We start from the raw sequence: 23,759 nt of genomic DNA on the forward strand, positions 1-23,759 counted from the left end.
GTTGGTAATGGTTGTTATCAGTTTGAATTCAATTGATGAGGAATTATGTTAGTTTCTTTGATAAAGTCAGACGTTGTTTAATTTATCTTCATTTCAAAATCAAACTTGGAATAAAAAATAGCAGAAACACAGTTATATCTACTTCATTATTAAAATGTAAAAAGGAAGATTTTATCTTTTAAATATTAACATAATTTATACAATCTTGCATATTGGTATTTCCCACCAAAGTTTTATGTCATATCATAATCTCAAGGATGAAGGTAAAAGATTGTTTTTAAAAGAAATACTTACAAGGAAGCATGAATATATAACATGCTTTAAAAGAGACGGACACCATTGAAAATTTTTAATTTTTCCCTTATGGTGTTACATAAGTGAAATGGTATGTCTCATCAAATAAGAAGTTTCGTCCTTGTTATGACATCATTCAATGAGAATAACTGGACTTTTATTTTTTTCGAGAAAATGAATTCTTTGCGAAAACATTAAAAACATGTCTATATTTTATGTATCCATCGCACTTCAGGGTTTCAAAAAACGTACGTCGGCGTATAAATCAACGAAATATCTCAATATGAAACCATAGGACTTCAACATGATCCAAATAAACACCTCAGCGTGATTAAAAACGAACTTCAGCGTGACCAAAACCACACAACAGCGTAACCATATGCATCGCGGTTTATAGTCCTACAAGTACATCATGTTTGCCCCATATATCTATTCAAATAATTTAGTGTAAAAGAAATTTACAGATTAAACAGATCAAATTTAATTATGTGTTCACGTATTATATATATCTGTATATGCATATTAACATTTTAAAATAGTCCGTCATTCTTGGATCATGTAAAACGTTGTCTTATTGCATTTTTTAAAATCATCTTTCGAAAGTACGAAAAAGTACATATCAATTATTAATATTTTTTTTCCTAATCGAATATAGGCAACAGTAATATACCCCTGTTAAAAAGACATAAATCGATTGCGAGAAAATAAATCCGGATTACACACTAAAATCGGGGGAAACACATCAACTTTAAGAGGAAACTCTAATTCAACACTGTTATATGACCTATTCTCCTCAAGTCCTTTACTAATGTCTTCTATCTTAATATTAAAACATTTTGTCAGAAGTCGTTTGTGTTAAAATAGGTTAGACTTGCGACAGAGTATAAACAAATTTATGGAAGAAGATTTAAAGGAAAATGTCGAGACATTTGATTTAGAAGGTACTTTTTTAATTTTACTTTTAAGAAAACTAATTTAGACAGAAAAAAAAAAACAGTCATGGTGTGTTTCTTCGTAATTGAATAGTTTGCATTTTCTAATGAAAATAGCAGGTTGTACTTTTGTCAATTAGAAAATTACCCAAAGAAAAAATGAAACGTCAATGTGAAATAAAAACATAAAGCACTGATATTATGATATTTGAAATAATTCATTAGGAAATACACTTCCATGTTTTATTCTACAACATGAATGACAGTTAGATATGTCAGCCTGCAAGAAAAGACAACCACTGCAATACAGCTCATGAAATGGAAGAACACAAAATATATTTCAGAGCGCTCAACCTACTTCTTACATTAGGTGGAAAGTAATATAAAAACTGAAGAAAAGACCAAACTGAAAATATCAGTTTGACAAGGGCTGACTTATTTGGTCGTTATTATCAGAACAGCATAAACATTTAACAAAAGATCAAATATAGTACCGATCTCGGCGTTGTTGCAGCAAATTCAATTTTGTCTAAGGCCCAATCTCAACTTATGGATAGAATTTTTGTTCATAAATCAACATATTAATCTGCACAAATCCTACAGATTTAGTGAAAAAACGTGATTATGAAAGAATGTGAGAAAAAAACATGGCCATACAATATAAAACAAATTGATTTTTCAGCTCATGTATTTTTTGATGATGCATTTTTACAACCAACGGACACACAAAGTCAAAGAAGAGAAATGAATACATATGTTAAAACCTTCATACAAGAATTGAGTGATGCTACCAGGTATGTTCAACTTTACAATGAAAGGAATTTAGTTGTCTTTAATGCTTATTACAAGAACGCAAACTTAATATATTGATTGATTTTTCAAATAAACATATAATTGAACTATGCTTATTTGCTTTCTGTGAAGAATATGCACTACCTCTCAGTCGACCATGGCCAGTATTTAAAAAAAAATCTGAAAAAAAACTATACAATTAGAAAAATAACAAAAATAACGATCTCTAAGGAAAATTAAAAACAGAAAGTCCCTTATCAAATGAAAAAATCAAATGCTCAAACGTATCAAACGACCGGAAAACAGCGGACATATTTCTGACTTGGTACATTACTTTATGTATGCAGAAAATGGAGGGTTGACCTAGTTTAATAGCTTGCTAAATCTCTCACTTGTTTGAATGTGGCAAAGAGTTCAATATCATTGACAGCAATGCGTAAAACAGATTTTATATTGTTCTGTGTTTATTGTATCGAATTTTGCTTTTTTATGTTTTTAACAAATTAGTTTCTTTACTTGAAAAACCCATTGTCATCATCTTATCAATATTCTTCTATAAAAAAAACAAAAATTAAGTTATTCAAACTACAAATGTATAGTCTAATTTAAATTTAAATGAGACAGACATTCCAGGAAAACTTTAGTTTAAAAAAGACAAGTATTTGAATATATGAAATCGCCCTTGACGGATATTTTTTTTTATTATGTAATAGTTTCTCTGTATAAAATCTTTACATCAAATATTTTCTTTATCAGGGATTTTTATGAAAAACAAATTGAATTACCAGACGGCGGTATGCTTAGAACTCCTTATGGTTCTAGGATTGAATGGACACTTCCTGGAGAGAATAAAATGTTCGTTCATTTGAAAGACAAGACAAAAGTTCGAAACAAGAAGCGCTGGAGTCAGGTACATGAGACCATTAAATATTGATATCAATCCTTATCTATTTATAAATTATTTTCCTCGACCAAATCCATAATTTATATGAAGAACAAGAACTTGTGCTTTCTTATGTGAAAATGATCGGAGATCAGTGATATGATTCCTAAGTGTCATATAAATTGTTATATTTTTGTAAATGCATGAAAATATATAACAATATTTCAAATTATAAATAGACAAAGTCTTTTCTTGGGTTAAAAACATAGAATTATATTTTCCTATTTTTCTTTTCAAGAAAAGGGCAGCAATTGCAAACATTGCGCACTGTCATGTGAGCTCTTGAGACTAACTAATGTTGCACATTACACAATGCGTCATTACGAATCTACCGTTAAAAATCAATTTGAAAAGATAAATATTTTTTTCCTTCTAATAAATTAAAATTTTACACTACATTGTTAGGTCAAATTTTAGTAAGCACAATGAAAAGATAAAATATTAAAAACATTCCATTCAAATATTTTATGAAATGGAAGAAATATAGTCATATATATCTATTTTAATGTTTATTTTTTATTCATTTTGATAACTTAAGATTTCAAATTCAAGAACGCTTGACATACACATGAAACATTAAACTAGTTAACGGTGTGTCCGTCTATGTTTTTAGCTAAAGAACAAACAGTTAATCTAGCAAAATGTCTGTTTGACAATGTGTCATGGAAAATCAGTTAATTTTTCGGGCAAGAATGGGAGTTTCAATTATAGCATTTTAGTTGCACACGGTTATTTTAGCATATCTAATTTTGTTATGTAGAAAGATTACATCACAAGAATGTTTTACTTGATCCATCAATTTTGCTTCGTACATCTAGTAACACGATGTTTTGTATGACTATTTGTTTTTGATTAAAAAGATATTTTACATATTTTAGCTCCAAACCATAATTTATATGACAGTTGCTTTCTAGTTGGTTAATACAGTGTAACGTTGATTGTGTCTTTTTTTCTTTTTTTGTTGTTTTTATTTTCCCTTTTCTTAATTTACCTTCGAGTTCGATAATTTTATTAATACTTTGTTTGTGTATACAAAGGTATTATCGATTTAATCGAAAACGAGTTTATGATACAGATGCATTTAACATTTAATTATCATAGGAACAGTTCTAAACAACCCCAAAATGGGAGTCGTTGTGTATCTTATACGATAAAGAGTGCAATGGCTTTTGTTTACATTTTACTGAATATCACCATAACAATTCTGTTTATTACAAATTCTAATATGACGTTCTTCAAACACTTAGTACACACCCGTGTTAAAATTCGAACATATTCATATGTCAGTTGATTGCAAAAGTCATGCTTCGTTTGGGCTGTTCGAATCCAACTCCCACGTCATATGATTTTTCGGAATAATTAACCCCACGTCAGATGGTGTAAATGACGTCAGGATGTAAGGATTTTACGGGAATAAGCAACGAATAGGAAACTGAAAATCGTCAAAACACAAAATCATAAACAAACGATGGTAAGTGTATAAAGTCCATATCTACTAAATAAAATGAAGATAGTCAATTAAACTCATCCACATCTGTCTTAGTATGTTATTGTTTATCGATTAAGAATGTCACTTTTTCAATTGCCTACGTCGTTTACGTCAATATCAATAGTGTGTTCAATTACTGGAACAGCAAACATTGCCCTTCACATAGAGCGGTTAGATCAAATAGAATTGTGTTTGTCCTTTTAGAATAGAAATAATTCATTGGGGCTTGAATTTGTATTGATTTGTTTGATCCTTTATGCTGATACCCCCGTTGTCGCTAGTGGTAAACGTTTTAGCATAAAGGGCCAATCTGTGGTAAAATCACGATAAGTTCAAGCCCCATACATTATTTTAAAAAAAATCAAAAAACTGTCAAACTAATAAGGTTAAAAAACGATCATTCATTAAGGATTCATTCCAGGTTATGTCTTGGCAGGGTGCAAAAACTTGTGTTACTAGGCATTACAGAAAATGTATTTATATAATTCAGGTTATGTATATGCTGTACATTTTGAAATGGAAAATACCACGGATTCTAAAACCCGAAAAAAACTACAACAGTTCAGAAACCAAACGCAAGAAAGAAATTGATAAAAAGAAAGGAAAGTTAAATAAAACGAAAGAAGAGTTAGAAAGAAAGTTAAAAAGAAAGTTAGAAAGAAAGAAACAAATCCAGGAAATAGCTGAAAATACCTTCCTACTAGCTCTTGATGGAGATGTTGACTTCCAACCAGAGGCTGTACTAAGTTTAATGAGACGAATGGAAAAGAACGATAAAGTAGGGGCAGCATGTGGCAGAATTCATCCCATTGGAAATGGTATGTTATTGTGGGTTTATTGATATACTTGTTTTCGTTTTAGAGCAGAAAAAGACGTATTTGAATAAAAGTGGTTTATATTTAGGAATATTCAAATTGATTATAAAGACTTTTTTTATTGAAACGTGTTGTATACTTCTTCATAATGGTTTGTATTGATCTTCTTTGTGATGTCATCCACAACATTTGGCCTCCGAAGGGTCATAGTTTCATTGGCAATCAAACCTCATCTCCTTATTTCAATTTCAACAGTTTTTTTTTCAATTCATATTACTAACTGTAACCTGCACATAAATGACATAGACATACAGATTTTTTTAAACGCTGATATATATATATCGGATTTCATTTGGTGTTTTCAAATTTAAATTAGAATATTATAAAAGGGCATAACACAGGGATTCTTTTCTATACTTTACTTTGGTTATAATCTGTCTACATGTTACTTAGATTAAACACATAATGACTTATTAAAAGAGAAATACAGTCCGTACCACCAAAAAAAACATAGCAAAATGTTCCCTTTGCTATGGAATCAGAATTTACATTAAATAATAGTATAGAAATGTAGTACAGCTTGGTTAGTTACACATGATATCAAACAATCCGTCTGTCAAATGTTGTCAGATGAGTGGCGTTCACAAGTTGGGATTGTTTAAACATCTTAAAGCTGGCCAAAGTTCCATAACTGTTGTAAAAATGATCGAATGTGATGGTGAAGGTTGTTCAAGAAAAAAATAAAGACAAATAATCCTAAGTCTACAAGTTATCTGTCAAACAATTTAATTTATTGAATAAAATGTGTTTTGGGGTGTCTTGGAGACTTTTGATATCCCAACGGAAGTAGCCGTCGGCGGGGACAATTACTCTTTAAGAAATAGACAGATTTTCCACATCATGAGCGTCTCTATCAATATTATGACATTATTTAGCCTAAGTTTTTTTTATTTTGAACAAAGGCATGTTCATGTTTTATAAACAGGTCCTATGGTTTGGTATCAACAGTTTGAATATGCTATAAGTCATTGGCTTCAGAAGGCAACTGAACACGTGATTGGTTGTGTCTTATGTAGTCCTGGCTGTTTCAGTTTGTTCCGAGGTTCTGCAATATTACAACACGAAGTACTTGAGACATATACTTCAGTTGCACAAGAAGCAAGACAGTGTTTGCAGTATGATCAAGGTAAGTTTATTTATTTAATATGTGAATACTTCATCATGTTATGACACAATGTCTCCGTCATCCCCTGTTCCTTTATCAAAGTGTTCGGGTATAATTATAAGATTGAATGATTGTTATTGAGATTACTATTCAAAACCAATCAGCTTCAGTGATCTGCAGATATTTTTTCTATATAAACTGACCAATATATGACCAAACCAACATTACTTCAGTACACAGAATGATTAAGGGAATGCTGTGGTTAAGAATAGATATCTGATCTTGACTGATTATTAAAATCTGTACTATTAAATATTGAATAATCTATGATATTTGATTAAATTTCATTATTTTGAGAAAACGTAAAACTTGATCACAGTGGTAACATAATAAAAGATAAAAATAACAACTGTTACGCTGTATTTATATTGGGCAAAAACAATAAACTGATTGACCAGAATAGTAACAATGGCAGACTTAAAGTAGATGATCTAGATTATGTGCCACAAGATAATTCGAGGGTAGAAAAATGAATCTTTATAAGAAAACACGAACAATTAAATTTCAAATTAGTAGAAATGATTTTTGGCAAGATTTGTTGTACGTTTTTCTGCCATCGTTGTCAGCATAATGAAATTGTATAGGACATACAAGTGAGAGGTTTAAATAGCTATAAAATTAGGTTTAATCCACCTTTTACTGCAAAAGAAAATGCCTGCATCAAGTCAGGAATATGACAGTTTTTGATTTTACCATTTGATAAGGGCTTTTAGTTTTCCTCGGGGTTCGGTATTTTTGTTATTTTACTTTTGATCATAAAGTAACCAGGGCCATAACTTCTTCAAAACCGGGCGATATTTACGAGAATCTGTATTTGCAATGTTAATACTTGTGCTTGTGCAATGAACATGTGCCGTTGACATTAAATTTGGGATTTCGTCGACTGCCATACTTTCTTCCCAAAGTTCTGAAGTAGAGGATGTTTCAGGCATTTTCTCGGCATTTCTTGTATAATTATTATTTTATCGCGACCAACAAATTTAAATGAGAGCGACGTACTTTGATAAGACAAATCAATTTGCTATAGGCATTCTTACAAAATGTACACACGAACCAAAAACAAAAAACTGACAAGGACTGAAAAACGCCTTTAATGGAGACAAATACTGCATTTAAAAATACCTTTTGGTTTTTTAATCGAAATTATAGCAAGTATACTCTAAAGATTATGATTTGAGAAAATGATAGAGAAAATGATTGAGCGTAAATTAAATTCATTCCATGATAACATTAAGACCGCGAAAATTAGCTAGTGAGTTGAAATACCGACCTATCGTATCGATGAAAAAAATTCGTGATTACACTTATATAAACCGTCGATTTCAGTTGTCTTTCCCATATCTCTGTTGGGGTAGTTTTCATGAAAGGAGCACTTCTCTGTTCATGAAGTCCGTATAGTGTGAACATGTACATGGAAGCGCGTATGTTCTTAATGTGATATTTAACATCAATACGAGTGTGGTTCTTCAAGGAGAATGATATTTCTTTAATTAACGCTAGGAATTTGCATATAAGTTTCACATTTTTGTAGGAAAAGCTCTCGTTAATGAGATCATGTAAACAATCTTTCTATTGAACATGGGGCATACATGTACATAACAATTTTTTTATATATCACTGTAATCTAATTTAGATTGGGGTAACGATTTTAAATTAACACCTAAGATTTGTTAACTATCCCCATCTTATAGACACCACTGGTTGATTATACCGCATCCCATTACTTCTGCAAGCCACTTTTGAAAAGCATTTAGGTGAACACCTGATTAGAAAAAAGTCAGGAACCATACTGATTAAAACCATTTTGAAATCACAATCATACTTTTTGAATGCTGAAAAACTTTGATATTGAAAATATTTTGTTTTCATTTTTACATTGGCCAAATCAAATCTGAAGTTGCAGACAACTTAAAATCAATAAAAAATTTCAAAAGTTATGACAAATAAGACAAATGCAATCTATTCCTCGGGGAAGAGACACCTTGATGTTTCGAAAGGCTCGATATTTTAAAAACAGTTAACTTACAGAAAGGAAACATGCCAATGTGATATTTAGTTTATTCATATTATCTTTTCCGGGTTGTTTTTTGTTTGTTTGTTTTTGTTGGTCTTGACATTGGTATTATAATGTTTCGTGTCAACGGTTGTAGTTAAATCAAACGTTTTCAATTGCACTGGACCAGATCGGCATTTTCATGATCAAGTTATTTAAAGAAATAAAGTTTCTGCTTTAAAATGAAAATGTGATTTTATTTAATTTTTTAAATATCTAATCTTACTTTTGTCAATGTTTACGGTGTATGAATGCGTTTGCTTTTGTTGTAGTTCAGTGTTTCTATTGCTCCGTTGTTTTCCTCATATGGTTGATGTGTTTCCCTCGGTTTTAGTTTGTTTTCCGGATTTGTTCTGCTTAATTGAATTTCGACTATGGATCCGTGGTATATTACAGTTGCCTTTATTTACTATCCAATGAACAGTCGACTTTCAGTTTCAGCTTTCATTCTTCTCAGTAGTCTACAAATAACATACACAAGCATGATGTACTATTCGTTGCTATTCAAAATGTCATGAAAATAATTTTTCGCCTGTAAAAATGAAAATTATCCGTCAGGTAAAGTTTACCACAGAAGTAGTTAGCAGCTCTACATCATGCAGATGTAATAATGCCCTTTTTTGGTTTAAATAACCGTACCAGATCCAGAAACATATGTTTTGCACACTAAAATATGTATCCAATATCTGTATTTTGATAACATTCTATGCAAACAAATATCTTATACACCGGCAAGGTTATACATAACATACGTTTGTAAAATATAACTCTCACTTATTTTTATATATTTTTTCAAATAGTAATCAGAATTGGAGAATGTGTCAAAGAGACAACAATCCGACCAAAGAGTAAAAAAAAAAAAAAAAAAAACAACAGCCGAAGGCCACCTCTGGGTCTTCAACATAGCGAGAAAAATCCCGCATCCGGAGGAGGACTTCAGCTGGCCCTTAATCAAAAATGTGTATTAGTTCAATGAAAATGGACGCCATATTAAACTCCTAAATATACAAATGAACTAGAATTAAAAAAAAAACCATACAAGACTCAACAAAAAAACCATCCATACGCACGCAAAGCAAACAAAGGCTAGAGGTCTTGACTTAGGACAGGCGCAAATATGAGGCGGGGTTGAACATTTTTAGTGAGATCTCAACACTCCCCTATACCTCTAGCCAATGTAGAGTAAATAAATACACAGCAATACGCACAGTAATTCGTAGTTTAAAGGAAGTCCGAGTCAGTTGTCAGAATAGGTAACAAAAGAAACTAAGCAAACTGTGTGTTTAAGCACTTGTAAACGAAATTTGATCTCAACTTATTTTGACAGGCGAAGATCGATGGTTATGCACTCTGCTTCTTCAAAAAGGATGGAAAATTGAATATTGTGCAGAATCAGATTCGCATACATTTGCTCCCGAATCGTTTAATGAATTCTACACCCAACGTAGACGTTGGACACCTTCAACTATGGCCAACATCTTAGAAATTATTCAAGACTGGAAAAATGTAACCAAAAATAATGAAAATATATCCTTCCTGTACATTGTGTATCAATTCATTTTGTTTGTTTCCACAATTCTAACACCAGGAACAATATTCATGATTATCTTGGGAGCATTAATTGTTGGATTTGAGAGCATTCCGCCATGGTTAGCACTTATCTTAAACCTCATTCCAGTAATAGTGTTTATATTGATGTGCCTGTATACCTCAACTGAACGTCAGGTATGTATGTTATCTGTATAAAAAAAGATACAACTCATATGTATATGTATGTTATCGATGAACATAAAAAAAACGTAATCAATTCGGGGGATTAGTTAAGATTAGTTCACAGGAATATAATGAAATTCACATAAGGACAACTATTCAGTGTTAACAATTCAATTGGTCATACAATCAACCTCTCACGAGGCAAATACTGTAAATGATGTATGTAGTTAGTGTATCGCCTCTATGAAGTACTAAAATTAAGACTTATGCGTGCCAAAGCATTGAAAATTGGTTAAACATTATGGTCGTGTTGGTTGTTTTGGTACCCAGTAATGGTAAGTCAAAAATATTAGGCATGTACTAAGGCAAACCTAATACACATAACATTACAATGGAGTTTATTCCTCTTATCTTTAGACATTAATTATCGAAATGCGCAACTGGTGCAGAAAAAATAGTATACTTACTGTTATACCTACACTGAGCCAGGACCTCGTAAGCCGGGTAGTATAAGTAGTTCAACAGCTGTATGACTATCCTGTCAACACTGAGGTTGTGAGTTCGAATCTAGTATTAGCAGGTGTATTCGACTTCAATCTTAAATGATGGAGATTGTCAGTTATCCTACCAAAAAGTCAGTGGTTCTCTCCGGGTACACTGGCTTCCTCCACCAATAAAAAAACTGACGTCCAAGAAAAAGCCAATAGTGCTAGAAGTGGCATTAAACACCAAACAATAAAAAAATCAACGAATCAATGTCACTTGGCCGAACCAATGATTTCGGCACTGTGAAAATATGGATATAGTTTGATTGAAATTTGCTGATGTTTAGCTTATATTTTTGAATTAAGAAGTGTATCTCCCTCATTCAAACTGTTTTTTAATCTAAATCAGAAAAAGGAAGAGGTTAGAATGTTTTTGGTTTTCGTTTTTTGTAATAGCGTTGTCGGTTAGCAATCGACGTGTGAGTTACAATATCCCTTTATTATCAGCTGACACTCTATGAAAAGAAGAACACACAGTTTTGACTTTTACATGAGTACTGAGATTCTTTCGAATACTTCTGTTCTTCAAACACATCAAATGAGTTTTCAGATGTGAATCTATCATTTTGATGGTGTCAATTTTTGTACTTCGTTAATATTTTGTTAAACTTATTGTCCAAACATACCTTATTTGTAAAATCTAAATTAGCCATCGCTTTTTAAAACGAAAATTAAATACCCGTGTTCAAGTGAAAAGGTCAAACGTTCTTATCTTTGTCATCGAAAAGAGCATCGTTTTTTTGCACTAACAGATATATATAAAATTGAGAATGGAAATGGGGAATATGTCAAAGAGACAACAACCCGACCAAAGAGCACACTACAGCCGAAGGCAACCAATGGGTCTTCAACGCAGCGAGAAAATCCGCAGCCGGAGGTGATCTTCAGCTGGCCCCTATATAAAATTGTGAACTAGTTCAGTAAAAATGGACGTCACCCTAAACTCCAACACATATAAATGAACTAAAATTTAAAACATACCAGAGGCTCCTGACTTTGGACAGGCGCAAAAATGCGGCGGGGTTAAACATGTTTTGTGAGATCTCAACCCTCCCCCTATACATCTAGCCAATGTAGAATAAAGAAACACATAGCAATACGCACAGTAAAACTCAGTTTAAAAAAAGTCCGAGTCCGATGTCAGAATAGGTAACAAAAGAAACTAAGCAAAATGACAATGATACATAAATGAACAAAGGACTACTAGCAGTTACTGACATGCCAGCTCCAGACCTCAGTTAAACTGATTGAAAGATTATAACTTCATCATATGAAAATCAAGTACAATCCCTCCCGTTAGGGGTTTAGTATCATACCATCATAAAATATATGAGAATAACATAACCCGTATCATGCCAACAACTAGTTTTAGAATAAATGTGTGTAATTCCGATGCAAAGACCCTATGAGTGAATCAATATTAATACCAAAATATGCAATCCTTAATGACTTGACAACAGTATCGTAACTATATCCTTTCCAAATAAGTCTGTTTAAAGGTTTGGTTAGCTTTTGAGGTGAATGCCGACACTTTTGTGCTTTGTAAAGAATATTACTATAAAATATTAGTTGTGAAATACCTGAACGTATAAGATGTCTGCATGTTGATTTATATTTAAGAATGATGTCCTTGTACCGATGATAAAATTAAGTAAATGTTTTGACCAGTTTGTGATATCGAAAACCCTGGTGTAATAATTTTTCAGTAATACAGAGATTTCTTTCGTTGAAATCAAATACGTTGTTACATACTCGAGCGCATCAAACAAGCTGAGATGTATAAACACCATAAGATGGCGACAATAGGAAATGAAAGATCATCTCTTTTATCATAAATTTTGGTATTAAGCTTCCCGTTAAAGATAAATATATCAAGATCCAGGAAAGGGCAGTGTTCATTGTTAGTATTAGCATTATTTAAAATTAGTCTCCAGGATAAATCTCTTTAGTGTACATACTGAAGTCGTCATTATTGAGAACCAAAACATCATCTAAATATCTAAAAGTGTTGTTAAATTTTTGAATCAGATGTTGTTTCAATGGGTCTTTGCTGATTTTATTCATAAATTGTAACTCATAACAATACAAAAACAGATCCGCAATAAGTGGTGCACAGTTAGTCCCCATGGAAATTCCGATAACCAGACGATATACGGAATCTCGTTAGCGAACAAAAATGTTATCTAGTAAAAATTCAAGGGCAGTTATAGTATCAAAGCAGGTCCAACTGACATAGTTGTAAAATACATGTATACTTATTTCTAGTGACTGTATAATGAATTGAATCATTATCTCAAACGGTATATAAAAATTGCTGAGTTAGATTGCTGACAAATAAAAATACATTGTGTATAATATGATAATATAACATCTTCACACGCTTATAACACATATTTTATGTCTATCTCTAGATTCGCCTTCCGTGACAAGGTAACACTATGACTATTGAAGTTATATTTTATAGCGGATGTGGTCGAGTGGTCTAGAGCGCTGGACATGAGGCTAAGCGATTGGTGCTGTACAGTATCAAAGGTGTGAGTTCGAATCCTGTTAAGGGACAAACATATGTCAGCATAAAAATCTAATCCTAACACTGCTGGGTGTAATTTGCAGTTTTATATAAATATCTGTATTAACTCTGTACCTCAAACACACTGAGATCCAGTGGGCATATATATGTATGGTTGTCACTTGCTAAGACCTGTGTGTATGATATACCTATTTCTAGTGACTGTATAATGAATTGAATCATTATCCAAAACGGTATATAAAAATTGCTGAGTTAGATTGCTGACAAATAAAAATATGTTGTATTGTCGGGTGGTCTAGAGCGCTGGATATGAGGCTAAGCGATTGGTGCTGTAGTGTATCAAAGATGTGAGTTCGAATCCCGTTGAGGGACAAAAATTTGTCAGCATAAAATCTAATTCTAACACTGTTGGGTGTAATTTGCAGACTTATATTTATATATATATATAGAATAGAGAGTGGACACGAGGAATTTTTCAGGGAAACAACGACCAGATCAAATAGCATAAAACAGCCTACCTGCATCAATGGGTCTTCAGCGCAGCGATAAAATCATACACTTGACGGTGGACTGCAGCAGTTCCTAAACAAAAAACAAATACTAGTTCAGCAACATTAATGTCACATCAAACTCCGAAACATAGATAATATATGATGACGATTTTTAATGATATTGATTTGTTTGTTTAAAAAAAAAAACATCTTTATGTCTACAAAACAATGCTATAAATTAAAACAGGATAATCTTGTCTTTCTTTCTTTCTTCTGTTAAAACTCAGTACATTCAACTTAGACTTAATTAAAAAAAATTATTATACTTGGTGTTTTTCACGGATTTACGAGATTAACCTTACTTCTATTTATTTACTACCTGAATTTTTTTCAGTTGCAAATGGCCGCCGTATTATCTTGCATATACGTGATTGTAATGGTTGTTGTTATGATCGGAGTAGTACGAGACGCCATACTTGAGGGTTTGTGCTCAACGACAACCATTTTTATAATGTTTGTGGCTGGAGTGTTTGTCATATCAGCTATTCTTCACCCAAAGGTAAATGCCTGGATGAATTCCCAGATATCTTGTTTTGAAAGATAGGTTATTACAATTGTGGCATGTACATGTTTTAATAGAAATAATCAAAGATTATTATACTTTATCGAAAACATAGCTGATACATGAAAGAATTTAATCCAGAAAAGATATACAAAAAAATTAATTAGTAATATATAAATTCTCCTCATGATAGACTACGTATACTAAAGTTAATGATACAATGAGTTCAAATGGTGCTCAAACTTTATTTAAAACTCACCAAAGATACTGGGCTATAATTTTGTAACGCCAGACGCGCGTACAGTCTACAAAAGAATCCTCAGTGATGATGTAAGCAAGTAGTAAATAAACAGTTATCGTCTTAAAAAGACTCATCTGTGACGCTCGAATAAAAAAGTAAACAAACAGTTTTTTTTTTCTTTTCCCCTTTTGTAAATGACCATTTAGTATGTTATTGTACACTGAATCTTGTTATCGTTCAGTATAAATAAAACAAGTTCATTTTTAGTTCATTGTTGCGCATGTTTGTTCTGTATTCGACTATATAGTTTTCCAATTACTGCATAGCTTTTTGTATGAAATCGTTGTAGGAGATCCTCTGCATTCTTCCTGGGTTGCTATATTTTTTGGCCATACCTTCAATGTCTATGTTGATGTTTCTGTTTTCAATTGGTAATCTTCATGTCACGTCATGGGGGACACGAGACACCGAAACGAAAAAGAAGCCAGACGATAAAGCAAGCACAGAGCAGATAAATGGGAAAAATGACGCTGAATATCTTTGTTCGTTTGGAAAGATTGTTTGGTTAGTGAATTTGTTTTTTTTTATTTTTTCTGTGTCAATTCTTTCATTTCTTTCTTTCCATATGGTTAACATTAATATAAAAATAAGTAGATGTAGTATGATTGCCAATAAGACAAACTATCCAAAAAATTTCAATTTAATTGGATGCAAGCAATTATAGGCAACCGTACGGTCTTCAACAATGAGAAAAGTCCATACCATATGGTCAGCTATAAAAGTAGAAAAATATGAAACAATTCAATCGAAAAAACTAACGGCCTAATTTATAACAAAACATTTTACGAAAAACAAATATGGCACACATTAACCAACGACAACCACTGAACTACCGGCTCTTGACTGATGACATGCACATAATTATGAAAACAACACGTTAAATAAATTTCATGCGTCCGAAGCGCTTTTCTGGATTTACATTCATCAGGAACAACCAATGCCAAATAATTGAAAGCCAAGGATTTATAAGAACCGTATCAATTGAAAAGCTATATGACCAAAATGAACCTAAAAAATAGCCAAATTCATATAAGGCCAACTTTGACTGAGGGAGTTTAAACCTTAGTTTATTTACAATTTATAAGTTTATAGACGAATATTTTTAGAAAGGATTGTTATAAATCGTGTCAGTACCGAAGTACTGACTACTGAGCTGATGATATCCCCGAGGACTGCCAACATTAGAGATTTGACCCAAATTTCACGGTCCACTGAACATAGAAAAATGATAGTGCGAGTGGGGCATCCGTGTACTATGGACCTATTCTTGTTTATTTTACAGTTGTGCGATATCCCCTTCGAAACCAACCTTAACCCTTACCAAAATCAATAGTGTAACATCACAACATAGAAAGACATGATCCTTATGATATGATTTTTCTAATTTTAATGCCAACATTAGGGATTTGACCCAAATTTCACGGTCCACTGAACATAGAAAAATGATAGTGCGAGTGGGGCATCCGTGTACTATGGACATATTCTTGTTTATTTTACAGTTGTGCGATATCCCCTTCGAAAGATAGCACCAATGATGAACGTACGACTGAAGAACAACCACAAAGTATGTACATGCAATATAAACAATACTTAATGCATGGCTTCTATTATTTTTTTTATTAAATTGCTGTGCATTTTATTACATAGTTATGTGATTTCAACTCATTATTTTTTCTCTTCTGCTTTTTAGTCGTTTGAATGTTTTAAATTGCGTTAAATGAATTATCATACGATATTTATCAAACTGTACACTCACTAGAAAAAAAACAATTTTGAATAGAAATGGTAATCTTAAAGGGGCACTAGCTACGAGATATATAAAAAATCTAAAATATAATTTTTTTTGTTCAATCATTAATGAAAGTGAAATAGTGAAATAATTATTCGCTTTTAGGAGCCAGTATGGTTCAATTTTGTCAAAATAAGCTAAGAAACTTTGATGATGAATTATTCACTTGCAAGTGAATAATTCGACCTCATTGAATCCGTATTCAAGTGAATTTCAATTTAACCCCTTAGCTATCGAAAGATAACGCATGAATTGTTCGTGTACAGTTATTTAAAGAAAAAGAATGTCAACATTGAAAGTGAAACAAAGGTAAATCATTTGATTGACTGATTCGATCCACAAAAAAACTTTCTTATTCAGGTAAAATCGATGTAAACATATATTTTTAATCTATTATAATACGAAATTAAACAGACCTAGAAAAATCCATTTGCACAAGTTCGCTTAATCTTTTTATATCTATATTTACGTTTACATTGCTTTTATGGTGATCGGAGGACATCGGAGGTCAACTCGATAGTTAATTAGATGGCGTCTAGACTAATATGCACACGAAACGAAGCTACATATTATCGAGCCCATGCCCTGTAAATTGTTTATTTTAGACTTTAATAGTTTGGATAACTGTTTTACATTGTTATAAATCAAATATGAGAATTTGAGTCAAATCGGTGAACATGAATTTGACAGCAAGTGCCCCTTTAAATTAACGTGTATATAACAAAATACCCCGCATTTATTTTGTTTTAATTTCACGTATAAGTAGCGCTTGTATAGATACATGTATGATATTCCACCGATTCCGTTTGTTCCATCCTTGAAAACCTAAATCAAAGCCTGAGTGTATATTGATTGATCAAAGTAATTAATTTGAAATAAGCAAATCTGGTACGATGGCAAATGAGAAAATTGAACGAGTCCGAATGACTAGGATTTTAGCAATTAGTTAATCTAAAACAAAGACGACTTAAAAGCGTTTCAAAATAAAACTATGAAACTGCTTTTAAAAATTTGACGTTGTATTATCAGATCGTTTATCATCTATTTCTTTTAGCAACAAAAATGGATGACACCAATAAAAAATCAAGTTTAAATGACGGAATGCACGATAGGACAAACCTGGAAGATATCTCTGATTTTATCGTCGATGAAAATGTCCCCAATATCAGCGAAAGAGAAACCAAATTTTGGGAAAAAAAGATAGAGAAATATTTAAAGCCACATAATGAAAAGGACCTGTTCAAAAGTGAACGAGAGAAAAAACTAGAACATGAGTTAGTTGAATTAAGGAATACCGTTTGCCTATTTGTCTATCTTTCGAATGCCGTTCTTGTAACTGTAATGTTTGGATTAACACAGGTCAATGCGTTCAAAAGCTCATTAACGGCTGGATTTGATTGTGGCGGAGAAAATATTTCGATCGTTCCCATAGCAATATTATTCAGTGCTGTCTTTGGATTTCTTCTTCTAATACAGTTCTTATGTATGCTGTACCATAGATTTTCTACTCTCGTTCATATCACTGCCAATACGGACTTACGTAGTTCAGAAAATGAACATATTGCTGAAATAATGAATAATATTATAAAACAATCTATTCAGCGAAGTAAGAATGAACCGGCGGCTGTATCAGACAAGTGTAGAAAAGTTTTGGACGGGAATAGATCTGTTCTGGAGGCAAAGGAAAAACCGTGTACAAAATTCAAAGAGCTGATTATAAAAAATAAAGATAAGTTAAAGGAAATCTTGAACAAAGAACCGAGTAATTTAAAGGATAAGGAAATACACGAGAAGGTAAAAGCAAAATGGCAACTATTTTTTAAACAAAAATTTCGACATATTGTCAAACTGGCGGTAGAAAAAGAAAAGAAAAATGCGAAAGAGGTAGAAAAACGGTCTTCAACTGCGGAACCAAAGACAAACCAAATTTGTCCCGTGTTAACGAATGATTCGTCGGAATTAAGTTGTAACGAGGCAGTTAACACTGACAGCAATGTTTGAAAATTGCATACTCAAATGGGCAGTTACATTTTTTTCTAGAAAAAACAAATGTAGCAAAACAACACTAGCACACACGTCAATTATTAAACCAAAAAACATGTACTATTCCTTTTTATATAAACAATCTTAGTGCTATTTTATTTTGTTACTTTTTCAGTATTTTGATAACAAATAACTTAAAGTATGTTGAACATTGGCAGATGACCGCTGTTTAGTTGCCTTTTGTAATGTTAGGTTAGGGACTCACTGATCATCATCTCAAATACTATTTTTATTTATTTTACAAGTTAAGCTGCAACGATGTTATAAATGAGAGTGTGTTTTTTTTTATTTGTTATAAATTTGATTTTAGTCTTTTTATTGTAGTAAAATGTGTTCTTTGATACTACTATTATTATTTTGCAAAAGGTATGGTTTTTGTTTAATCGTTTTTATTTACCAATAAAATTTTCTCACATTGAATTAAGTTACTGATTAGAATCAGCAGCTTATTGGCGTCTGCAGTGGAACGGGTAATACACATGTTTTTAAAAAAAAAACCCATATCGTATGGTCGGGTATAAGACTACGACATGAAAAATATGAAACAATTTAATTCAGAAAACTAACGGCCTAATTTATAACCAAACAATTTACGAAAAATAGATAATGTTTATGACAGACAATGAACCAACGACATCCACTGAACAACAGGCTACTGATTTGGATCAGACACATATATAATATGGCGGGTTTACAAATTGGATCTCGTTATTTTAGTAGTATAGATACAAGAAGCAACCTGTATGTCCATGACAGGACCAACTTCTTTATCTGTTCTTTGATTCGCATGAAACTTTGTAGAATAATTGATGAAGATATGCCAACATGCCGATATAAGGGTTTTCATATTCTGTTCAGTTTATCTTGATTTATGACTCTTTGGCTTAAGAAATTTTTATCCTTTTCAAAACTGGCATGTCATCGCCATATCCCTATCATCCCTTTTTGTATCTAACTGAAATTTATATGGAGAACATGCTATTTACCAATATGTAGATTTGCATTGGGTAGGATGTTCCCCTTCGGTGAATTTTAAGACTAATTCCCCTTTCAAAATGTTCAACTTATGATTTGTGGTCCTGCCAAGTACCGACCTTGTTATAGCAATGCTTCCTCCAAGTTTAATCGTATCTAGACGTAACTTGATAATTTTTTTTGATAGAATCTAATATAGAGATGAGATGGGGTTTCGCGCTCCAGTCAAGTGGGCTTCACGAAAGACAAAGCAACACGAGATCTACATGTATGTAAAATTAGCGACCGGTTTGTTGTTCGCTATTTAATGTTCAAAATGTTTTCGTAAATGATTAATAAAAAAATTGGTATCAAAAAGAATTCATAAAAAGAAGGCTATATTCAAAGAATGGGTATGTAAAAGGTTAAGGAATTGTTTGTTGTGACCCCTACAGATAATAGTTGACATCGGAAATATTGGCTTATAACCTTTTACAGAGAAAACGATTCTTATAGTTTATTAGTCGTTATTGAATGGATCCCCCTTTGTTAATATTTTTTTTTTGTGTTTTATTTTTTTGATGTGAAAATTCCTTAAAACGTTTCTTAAATAAAAATAAGAAGGTGTGGAATGATTGCACGGTGGGTAATGTTTTCCTGCGAGAGAACGTTCTGTGCTGGTGATTCGGTCCTGACTGGTGCTGGTGGGTCCTGATTCTGTGCTGGTGGGTTTATTTACATTGTACCAAAACGGCAATAAAACAACCGTTCTGTTGCTTAATTTTACTCTGATACGTCCTAAGTACCATTTGCGGTATATAACAACGATTTTTTTATTGCAAAATTCGTGCAAATTCGCCAAACGAAATTGCCCCGATCCATGCTGGTGATTAGAAAAACGGTCCTGGTTCTGTGCACTTATGTCCTGGTTCTGTGCCTTTATATTTTACTTAAAAGTGGCAAATACTCAAGATCATTGATGCAAAAAATAGTGTAATTGATAGAAAATATACCTAGCATATATTTGGTGGATATTTCACATGAGCAAAGTTGAGTTTATATTGTTTTAATTTGATTTTTGAGAGGGGGCAAGATCTTTTCTGTTAAGGTATTTTACGCATTATTAAACTTTTGTTAAATGTTATTGATCGATGAATTTTCCTGAGTGAATCTATGATAACAATATTCATCAACAAACATGACCACTGTTTGTTAAAATATATTCGAGTTGTAGAACTCCAATTTTTGGTTTATATCGGATTTTATCACTTACTGCAACAAGAAAACTTTTAGAATTTCATGCAAAGAAGGTTTAAAGTCTTTCGCCAAAAAATACTTTAATTTTTTTCTTCTCCTATGTTTAACTCCATGCAATTTCCATCCCTTTATTATAAATAAATTGAACTGTAAAATACTACTATCTTCCACATGACTTTTTAATGTATGATGTTTACATATTTATGACAATAACTGTTGTGAGCACAAGATTGACTGCACAGTTTTAAAATTCTGCTAAACCAAAATGTGAACTTAAGTTTTGCGAAATGTATGTTGGGAGGGGGAGAGCGCAAACAAACATGTTAAGCCCTGTCACGAGTGCTTAAAACCAGTGGTTGTCGCTGGTGGCTATCTGTCATATTTGTTTTTTGTTCATATTTGTAATTTAAATCAGGCCGAAGGTCTTCATTTTTAATCGTTTTCATTTTTATAGCTTATATTCGTTATGGTTTTTGGTTCGATGTTGAAGGTCATAATTTGACTTCCAGTTGTGCACATCTTGTTCATTCTAGTAATTTTTATTAGTCATGTATGAAAAACAAGTCTAGGTAGGTTTTATATCCAGTCTGCAACCGGCCAGATATTTTGTCCAGAATTTTCATATATTCTGAGTATTTTTTACTTGACACGAAAAACAATATAATTATTCAAACTATTTGTCGCGTCTATTTATATGGCGACTCAACCGGAGGGACAAATGCAACATGGCTGTTTATCGTGAGTGCCAAATGGCATATCCATGCATACGTTTTCATCATGTTAGGTGTCGATTCAAATCGATAAACAAAATCCAGCTTGATAAAAAGAAAAAAAGTACAATTCGAAGAATGATGGCAAAATCTAAAAACTAAAAACCTTACCTATGGAAATATTCTTGATGTAGTTGATGGTGTCTGGTAATCACAGCCGAATGCGGAGATTTTTAGCCCTTTCTCTGATTTCGCTCCGATATTACTATTCCGACGAAGTTGTTGTTATTTAGGAGAGAGTTTTTTTTCATATTTGAGGGCCTCCGCCAACGTGAGCCAATAATTTCTTTTCTTTGTCAGAAAATCCCGTTTAAATGCAATCTTTATAATAATTATTCTGCTGTAAGTTTCCTTAGAGTAGTATATATAATACATGTACGTATAGATGTTTAAAAGACAAATATTGATTAGAACAATTGTATCCCTTTGATATCAACAATTCTTCTAAATGCTTGAGTTCGGGAGCATTTTTCCTGCAAAGATAAATAAAAAAGAACTAATAACTGGGCAAATCCATCAGGACAGCCGACGCCAACAGTAAAAATAACTAGGGGAAATAGACTGGTATGCAGTAGATAATAACAGTTTTCTGTCGATCCGATGAGTTAACCAAAAGTTGATGTTGAGTATCATTTTGTGGTGTTTATAGTAGTTATTATTTCAAAGATTATGGTTATGTTTATTCAGTATTGCTTACAAATAAAAGTTTCTCACGTTAAATAAAGTGACCGCTTAGGAGCAACAGCTTGTTGGCGTCTGCAGTGAGTTACTGCGGAGGAACTGGTAAACAAATGTTTTTATGATTCTTGGTATTTACGCCAGACTTACCAAATCAAAACAAGCACATCTGTGTGTGATTCAATACTGTAAACGTATAAGTCCCCTATCAAAAATATTCATCGCTAAAGCTTCTACTCGGAAATTTTAAAATTCAAGATGCTTACATAGGTCATGCCCAGTGGTCATGCAGTTTACAACAGATGTCAAAATGTAAAGAAAATAGTAAAACAAATGTATTGTGCATAAAAATTCCTTACTCGAAGCCGTATGAGTACAACATAACAAAACATGTTTGTCTTGACTTTTGTTTTTATTTGTTTTTCTTTGATTACCGATTGTGACTTATAACCGTATTTTAATTCGCAATGGGTAATACGACGATCGGTAGAAGTGGAACAGCTCTGTTACTCGTCCTTACCCGCCAGATTTTGGTGAAACTTGTGCTGCTCAATCTACATGTATTCTGTTTAGTGTTTTGCTATTGTTGATTGTCTTTTCGTAGTCTTCCTTTATGATCATGGCTTTTTATTGACTTAAGTTTTTTGATTACACAACCGCCGCATTTTATCGCCCAATAAAATTTGACCAGACTCAAGCAAGCGACCATTTCTAGTGACCAATTCTAGCTAGCGACCAATTCTAGCGACAAATCAAGCTATCGACCAATCAAGCTAGCGACCAATTCTAGCGACCACTAAAGAACACAATGAGAATCAACTTCTCAAATAATCATAATGTGGTATATGGGAAAACCACACCGGACATAGCTCAAATGAAAGATAATAAATCAGAACAAGGTCCACTGAAATAATTTTTTGGGGGGTTAGAACCTTCTGGGAATTCTAAGAGTTCAAAGTTGATGGTAATTTCTTTTTTACGTGTCCACCGTATATTCTTTCGGCAAGCCTCATCAGCTCCGTACGACAAAGTTTGCCACCGGACATAGATCAAACGAAAGGTTATAAATCAGAGCAAGGCCCACTGAAATAATTTGTTGGGGGGTAAGAACCTTCTGGGAATTGTAGGAGTTAAAAGTTGATGTTGAAAGTGTACGTATTTTTGTTTAAATCAAAAGTCTTTTTTTCTTGTCGATACATTTCTTTTGAATAAGGATGCATGCCGTACAAAATAGTGTACGTATAATTTCAATTGAAAGTACTTTTCGTTGGCATTAAATGCCCTCCTACATGTTGTTCTTCTGTATTTTTTTCATTTTTGGTATAGGAAATAGACATTAAAAGTTCCTATTCTAGAAAATACAGGATATTTGAGGATGCCGAGTGTATGGAAAGCTAGTATATAGTAATTCTATCGCACATAGTATCTTTTTTATTTCGTTTATTTGAAAACTTATACATTGTACAAAGAAACAAGTTTAAGTCAATTCACATTAAATATCTATTTTATGCTCCGCCTACGACAGGAAAGCGCACAATATTAGCTGGTCTGTGTGTTGGTTCGTTTGTCCGTTCGTCCGTTTA

At 32.5% G+C, this 23,759-nt stretch overlaps 1 protein-coding gene across 1 annotated transcript in view; it reads left to right on the forward strand.

The window, feature by feature from the left end:
- The window catches only part of LOC127718701 (chitin synthase chs-2-like), a 30,757-nt gene extending 10,770 nt beyond the window's left edge, over positions 1-19,987 (forward strand). The window contains exons 7-16 of the mRNA XM_052224755.1: positions 1,159-1,235; positions 1,909-2,020; positions 2,775-2,928; positions 4,941-5,268; positions 6,251-6,451; positions 9,871-10,268; positions 14,217-14,381; positions 14,975-15,189; positions 15,968-16,019; positions 19,970-19,987. Of these exons, the coding sequence (XP_052080715.1) occupies positions 1,159-1,235; positions 1,909-2,020; positions 2,775-2,928; positions 4,941-5,268; positions 6,251-6,451; positions 9,871-10,268; positions 14,217-14,381; positions 14,975-15,189; positions 15,968-16,019; positions 19,970-19,987 (1,720 nt within the window). The remainder of the gene's footprint in view (positions 1-1,158; positions 1,236-1,908; positions 2,021-2,774; positions 2,929-4,940; positions 5,269-6,250; positions 6,452-9,870; positions 10,269-14,216; positions 14,382-14,974; positions 15,190-15,967; positions 16,020-19,969) is intronic.
- Positions 19,988-23,759: the final 3,772 nt, after the last annotated feature.

The sequence above is a fragment of the Mytilus californianus genome, unplaced genomic scaffold, assembly GCF_021869535.1.
Source record: "Mytilus californianus isolate M0D057914Y unplaced genomic scaffold, xbMytCali1.0.p SCAF_10, whole genome shotgun sequence".
Lineage (NCBI taxonomy): Eukaryota > Metazoa > Mollusca > Bivalvia > Mytilida > Mytilidae > Mytilus > Mytilus californianus.